The sequence below is a fragment of the Cicer arietinum genome, chromosome 7 (assembly GCF_000331145.2).
Source record: "Cicer arietinum cultivar CDC Frontier isolate Library 1 chromosome 7, Cicar.CDCFrontier_v2.0, whole genome shotgun sequence".
NCBI classification, from domain to species: domain Eukaryota; kingdom Viridiplantae; phylum Streptophyta; class Magnoliopsida; order Fabales; family Fabaceae; genus Cicer; species Cicer arietinum.
Genome location: NC_021166.2, coordinates 45,939,703 through 45,947,569, shown reverse-complemented (window position 1 = coordinate 45,947,569; position 7,867 = coordinate 45,939,703). Strand labels below are relative to the sequence as shown.

The following is a 7,867-nucleotide window of genomic DNA, read 5'->3' as shown; positions in this document are numbered from 1 at the left end:
AAAGAATTCACCATCTATAGTTGATTTGTGGATTCTCATACCACAATATTATGTCCGCAAAGTGATGAATAAAAACATAACAAACATTCAAAGGTATTTGCGGACAAACAATTTTAAATATAACATGTAATCATACAAATAGCAAGAGCCAATAAGCTTTGTAGACACAACTAACAAGTAAAACCAATTGAAACAAAGCAATGCCTTTTCATCCAGAAGTATTGTATCCATCCTCATCTTGAATACAAAATCAAAAGAAACAATTAGATATTTAATCATGAGATAATTTTGCAAGATTAAAAAATTAGAAAACTAAATATTACCATTCAAATTTTCAGAAAATCTATGTAATAGTTTCGAGTGCAAATCAACATTTGGATGTGATCAGGAAGAGTGGAACTTCTGTATTTGGTGAGAACACGTCCATCAATACTAAAAGAAGACTTTGATGTTATTTTGGTGATAGGAATACTTAGCACATCTCGTATCATTAAGGAGAGTACTGTAACACCCCAATTTTTATAATAAACAATTTTTTTAATAAGGTAGAATTTTAAATAAGTAATTTGATGTTAAAATTATTTTAAAATATATGTTGATTAATTTTCTTTATAAGTGTGTCTTCTATGATGTGCTATTATTGTACATATCTGACTAAATGAGTTATATAAATAAATTATATTATATTATATTATATTATATTATATTATATTATATTATATTATATTATATTATATTATATTATATTATATTATATTATATTATATTATATTATATTATATTATATTATATTATATTATATTATATTATATTATATTATATTATATTATATTATATTATATTATATTATATTATATTATATTATATTATATTATATTATATTATATTATATTATATTATATTATATTATATTATATTATATTATATTATTTATTTTTCTAAAAATAATAGTATTTTAGTGTAATAATTTAAATAATAATATTTTAGTTGATTTTACGTGGATATGCCCGTACACAATTAATGTGATATTTTCGTGTGAGTTTAACTGATGTTAATTGTGCACATAGTTATATTTCGATTATTTATAACTATTTTCTATTTTTAGTTATTTATTCTATAAATAAGTATCTTGAGATAGTAGTACTATTGTGTTTGATTTCCTTTATTTAGTAATTAATAAAATATTGATTATATATATATATATATATATTGAATATTCTCTGGTGCTAGTATTTTAATGTGAGTATTTAAAAAAATAAGTATAATTATAGTTGTTATATTGAATATGAGAGTCTTGATTATTAATGTATTTTAAAAGATTAATTACTTTAATTACTTTATTTATAAAATATTAGTTTTGAAATATTAATAATATTTTAGTAATTAAATTGTGTTTAAAAATAAAGAAAATAAAAGAAATTAGTAAAATGTATTTACGGGTTAGTTCCGTTTTTTGTTGTTGTTGTTGTTTTTAGTTATAATTGTTTTAAAAATTCCTGTTAAAAAACTTAGAAAATAACTCAAAATTGATCTTGGTTGTGAAAACAGAAAACGGAGAATGTTCTTGGTTTTAACCAGAAAACGGAGAACGTTCTTGGTTAGTTAAAATCAGTAATTCTTTTTATGTTTTTAACCTGATAATCAATCAAACTGAAAGTAAATAGATAAGGGAAGAGATACCACACAACGATATATCCTGATTCACTTAACTCGGGTTACGTCAAGTCTTCACAACCGTGAGATTTTCCACTAAGTGTTTAAAACAAAGAACCTTCTTGATTTTACAGCACCTAGCACAGATCGACCTTGATTTGTTTCAAACTCTATTTCTTTCTACCCAGAAAGCAAATACAACACCTATCTATCTTGATAGGATTCGTTACAATCTAATCAAACTATAATTAAACTCTTATAGTTTGTTATTTCAATAATGATGAGATTGTTTTGATAGAATTTGAGATGTCTCAACTCTTGTTTGAGATTCGATTCTTTACAAAGAATTCAGTAGTAACAACACAATATGATGTAAAGATTCAAAACTGCTTCTTCTTTCTGAAAATGAGAATTTCAAGTATGTGAATGTGAATGATTTGTGAGAATTAACAGCACTTGAATTTTCTGCCTTAATCCTGGATATTGGTCTTCCTTTTATAGATGATTAGAAGCATTTAATGATGGTCAAAAGAGTTAATCGTAGTGCTCTGTCAGTTTTGACAAAAACCAATACATGAGATTAAAATAATTCAGCCTTGAATAATTTGAATCTGTTTTTTTTTTTTTACTGAATCTGTTACAACCTTGCTTAATCTTCTTGTCTACTAGTTTAAAGATCTTTGAAGCTTCTCACTTAAACATTGATGTTACAGCTTCGTTCTGGAGCCTTGAATCTTTCCAAAATAGTTTGGAGTGTGATTATAAACCTTTGCAGAAGTAGGAAGATCACTGCTAGAATTCTGCAGAAAACGGAGATTGATTATCAATCTGGTTCTGGCAGTTTGATCTTTCTGGAGATTTGATGATCAATTTTAAGTTCTTGTTTTGATCATTATGGGTGTCTTTGTAATGTCTTTGAACAAATCAAGATTGATTGAACTTTCTTGACAGTTTGGCTGAAAAGTTTCCAAACTGTTTCAACTGGCCTGTTTTGAGTCCTTTTATTTTAATGATTCGGGAATCTTCTTTTACTGGGATGAAACCTATTTGTTCCTTGCCATGTACTGATAATCTTAGTATAAAATTCAGAGGCAAAAGCTTCGTTGAAATAGTGGAGATTGATTGGTTAAGATGCTGTGACGATCACTCTTGAACCTGGAGATCATTCTCCATTTTGTCTAGAATGTTCTTGTATCTTTGTCTGTTCAGTTTTTAACTGTTTTCTTTACTTTGCTTGATTCCTATCTTTGAATTAATTCACTCAAAAGCACAAGTTAAATTAACTTAACATTTTAGAATCATAATTAATATCTTTAATTAACCTTTGTTTATTTTCATCAAAAATTTAATTTGAGAGTTTGTTTCAACATGTTTTACCTTGATGATTATTATTAATTGTGATTTGATATGATACGGTGTTTAATTAATGTTTTACGTGTTCTTCTCAATTATTTTATACTGTTATATATTTTCGAAACTCACCCCTCGTTGCTTGTGTTTGGCGCTTGCGAGAACGCAATTATTTCAGGTTATCGGTTGGTGATCGATGCTCTGATAGGTGATACTGGTTTGGAGTAATTTGTTGTAATTTTTTTGATTTATGAACTAATTTTTGTTTTGTAAACTCTACCGATCAATGTGTTATATCCAGTCTTTTATTCGGAGATAAAAATTAATTATCTCTAAGTTTTGCACATGTTTTTAAGTCAGAAATATTTGGTTAATAAACCTCAGCTATATTCGATGTTAGAAGATTTTTAATTAAGAATTTTTATGCAAACGTCTTGTGTAAGTGTGAGTGTGACGTCCTTAGCCTTATAGTTAAAAAGGAATTTTTTTTATACTCTATTTTGGGACCGCTACAATTCTCTTTCAAAACTAGTGCATTTTACTCTTTATTTCAATTTGAATTTAGGGTGTCATATTAGTGGTATCAGAGCAGGTCTGTCCAATCAGGCCGAGTGGGTTATGTGTCAATCGTATGTTAGTGAATTGTTAACCGTAAGCCAATTGTGCTTATCTGTGTTCCTATGAAGGGTTGAAACACTTACCTATTATTCTTGTGCTATGTATTTCTCCATTACAATACATGATTTCTGAAAGATGATTTTAATTGTTAACTAGTTGCTTATTATTGTTGTGTGGTGAATTCTCTTGTTTTTGAAGATAATTGTTAACGTTAACTATTTGCTCCTTTTTGTTGAGTGTGTATTTGTTGATATTTGAGTTAATTTGAATTGTTGACATGATTATATTAATTGCTTATTTGGTGGACTTGTGGCTTGTACGTCTAATAGTGATTTTCTGCTATCTTCTTTTAATGTGATTAGTTAAAATAAAATGTTTGATTAGCTAACTATATGCTTTAATTTTGATTAGAAAGTTCTTATTTTTTATTTTAAGTGGGTTTGTGTGAAAAAAAATCGATTTAAATTAATTGAAAGTGTTGATGTTGTATCTAAATGATTAATGTTTTGCTTTTAAAATCAATTTAGGACGTTTGCCATAATTTTGAAATAGTATAAAGATTTAGTTGGTGTGCATGTGGTACATATCTTGGTTATTCCTACTGTGAAGTAGCATTGTTAAATAATCATAGCCTAATAGGAACCACTTTTATCCAATGGCAGTAATGTTGATGTTTTCGCTCAACAATGCCATTTTGTTGAGGGGTATCAACACAGGAAGTATGGTGTAAAATTCCATGAGTTTTGTAAAAATCTTTCATAAGGAACTCATTTCCATTGTCGGTTCTAATACATTTAATTTTCTTATCAAATTGTGTTTGAATAAGAGAAACAAAAGGTTTAACAAGAACAGTTGTTTCAGATTTAAGTCTCATAAGGAATATCCAACAAAATCTACTCTTGTCATCAACAACCGTTAGAAAATATCTAAAACCAAACATAGAGGGAACTGAAAAAGGTCCCCAAATATCCATGTGGACTAAATCAAAACATGCAGCAGAAACAGATGAACTATGTGGAAAAGGCAATCGCTTTTGTTTGGCAAATAAGCATATATCACAAGGAATGACACTTTTATTAAAAGTAACAAAGGAAAACTCTTTATTAAGATGTTGCAAAGTATCACTAGATGGATGCCCAAAGCGAAAATGCCAAAGATTACAATTGGAACCTAAAACATGGTGTAAACTAGTTTGCAAAATAGAATTGATAGTACAATTATGAATCTGAACAGGGGTATGAAAAGAGGGAAAATCAAGCAAGTATAAGCCATGATGAATACTAGTTGTACCAATCATCTTCAGGGAGATGTTGTCCTGTATCAAACAATTAGTAGCATGAAATACAAGATGACAATTAAGAGAATTGGTTAATCGAGGAACTGAAATGAGATTAGTAGAAAATTGAGGCAGATAAAGAACATCATTTAAGTAAAAATCATTGTTAAAGAAAATAGTCCCAGCAAATTGAGCAATAATCAAAGAACCATTAGGTAATTTAATGGAAACAGGCTGAATTCTTTTAATAGATTGAAACATGTTGGCAGAAAAGCAAACATGATCAGTTGCACCTGTGTCCATAATCCAAGAATGGTTAGAAACTAAATTAGAAATTTGATGGGAAAAAGAATTACCCAAATTGATAGGAGGTGAATGTTGAAGTTGATTTACAGTGCTAGTAGAGGAGGATGTGGAAGCCTGAATTAAAGCAAGCAAAGCCTTTTGCTGATCCAAAGTGAAAACTTGGGTAGCATTGTCCAGACTTGAAGAATCAGAGGTAGCGGAAGTATGAGCATCCTCAATATTAGGGCTGGTAGATGAGAAATTGTTGGAAGCCCCTGAATTGGATCGTGGATAGTTCGGAGGGTACCCATGTTTTTTAAAGCAAACATCTACCGTATGACCCGATTTATTGCAGTGAGTGCAAATTTTATATCCCCGACCACGGCCACCAGAACCACGACCACTACCTAAAGATGAACCGCGACCAAATCCACGACTATGGTTAGAAACAGCTGCGACAGTTTTAAGTTCTTCCGTATGACTAAAGAATTGACGTTCCTGTTGTAAAAGCATCGAAAAAACCTTGCTAATTGTAGGGAGAGGCTCCATTAACATGATCTGAGATCGAACTGGGGAATATTGTTCATTCAAGCCCTTAAGGAAGCGAATGACATAGTCATTCTCTCTGTATTCCCTAATTTTTGGTAAGAGATTGCAAGAGCAAGTAGGTGTACAAGAACAAGAAGGCAAGGGGAAAAAATTCTCCAATTCTTGCCAGAGTTTCTTTAAATTGGTAAAATAGATCGTAATAGAAGAATCACCTTGCCTAAGACCATAAATTTCTTCTTGTAAGTCTGAAATCCGAAATATATCTCCTTGATGATATCGATCATTCAGTTCGTGCCAGATCTCTGCAGCCGAATCCATCCACATAATGCTTTGAGCGATATTCGGTTCGAGGGAGTTCGTAATCCAAGACATAACCATCGTGTTACATCGATCCCAAGCCATCGAAAGTCGATCTGTATCTTTAGGGCGATAAATAGTTCCAAGAACAAAACCAGATTTGTTCTTCGAACGAAGGGAAACTAGCATCGCACGAGACCATGAGTGAAAGTTGGTGTTGTTGAGAGGTGGAGACACAAGTGCAAGGCCAGAATTATCACTGGGATGCATAAAGAAGGGATCCAGCATGTCATTTTGATAACTACGATTGAAATTTGGGGATTTCTTGATATGTTGTTGGTTGTTAGAACGATCATCAGACGAAGAAGAAGAAGAAGAAGTATCATGATCAGAATCCATCGCGAATTTCAGAGAAAAACCAGAGAGAAATCGCGGAGGAGGAGAAGAAAGAACTCAAGATGAAGAAGATGAATGAGAAATTACTAGGTTTAGATTGACTGATACCATGTTAGTAAATTTCATATTCAATGGAGGGCATATATGGAAATACCTCTATATTGATTACAATAAATCTTTCTTACTTTACAAAAGAGGGGTTCTCTCTATTTTATATAGGATTGAACCCAAAGGGAATATATATCTATCTAACTAACTAAAAACAGAAAGCCTAATAAAAAGGGGATAGGCAAAACTAATTCTATCTTAATTATAACACTAAATAAAAATGAGGTAACAAAGGTAGTAAAATACATTAGGTATGTCTAATAGTATATGTAGAAATAATAAAGATTAGGGATTGGGAGGATGTGCTATTATCGTTTTATTGAGGATAATATCAAATAAATATGCATCACCATACCTTGTGGTGGCAATCAAGCACCAAGTATAGGCATTACAAAAATCTTATTGTTGCATTTTTCTGGACATTCACTCTAGTAGGACAAAGATCTGAATGCCAGCATATCAATGATTCCACATGCTGTATTCTATATTGAATTTGTGATTTCTGGGTAGCTGCTAAACTGGGAATATGACAAGGACTAGGATTTATGTGGCAATGGCATACATATTGAAACTGTTTGAGTTTGTATTCATTGAAATTTGAGAAAAATTTAGGCTTAATTGCACTTTTGGTCCCCCTATTATAGGTGAAAATTGAAAGTAGTCCCTCCATTTTGTTTCTCCCCAGTTTTAGTCCCCCAAACAGAATTTGAGTCCAAATCACGATGAGTTGTCATTTTTTTAATGACGTGTCAATAAAAAGCTGACGTGGCAGACGCATACGTGGAATAAACTTATTATTATATTATTTCTGATTAAAAAATATAATTTATATTTTTAAAAAATCATTATTATAATTGTTAAAAATCATTATTACAAATAAAATTTATTTGTTAAAATTAAATTAAAAGAAAAAACACTTAAAATAAAAAATCCTAAACAAATCAAAATCAAAAGGATTCACTCATGAACCCTAAAATCATTCTCAAATAAGCTAACACACTAAAATATAAAACCCAAAAATAATGACATGCATGTAAAACTTACTTGCTTTACTATGAACAAAAAAACCAGAACTTGGAACTTTGTAACAGAAATGAAACATGAGAACCAGCATCAGCAGCTTTAAGAAAGTAATCATCAAGCTCTTTGATAACTTCAACAAGATCTTTACTGTTCCTTGAAACCACCATTGCAAGCTCACTTGGTGTCTCTTTAGAATACCCCACTACACCAGACGCCGGAGTCGCCATACTCGCCGCCGCACCACCGGCCATCACCACCACCTCAGAACCAGTAGTAGTAGTGGCTTCCCACTCTTCCTCCGTCGCTGACCTC

At 30.8% G+C, this 7,867-nt stretch overlaps 1 protein-coding gene across 1 annotated transcript; it reads right to left on the bottom strand.

Moving 5' to 3' along the window:
- Nucleotides 1-5,322: 5,322 nt before the first annotated feature.
- On the bottom strand, nucleotides 5,323-6,427 carry LOC140918814 (uncharacterized). Its single transcript, XM_073363612.1, has 2 exons — nucleotides 5,516-6,427; nucleotides 5,323-5,457 (listed from the first exon to the last, which is right to left on the bottom strand). The coding sequence occupies exons 1-2, from the start codon at nucleotides 6,425-6,427 to the stop codon at nucleotides 5,323-5,325; spliced, it is 1,047 nt and encodes a 348-aa protein (XP_073219713.1).
- Between the last annotated feature and the right edge of the window lie 1,440 nt (nucleotides 6,428-7,867).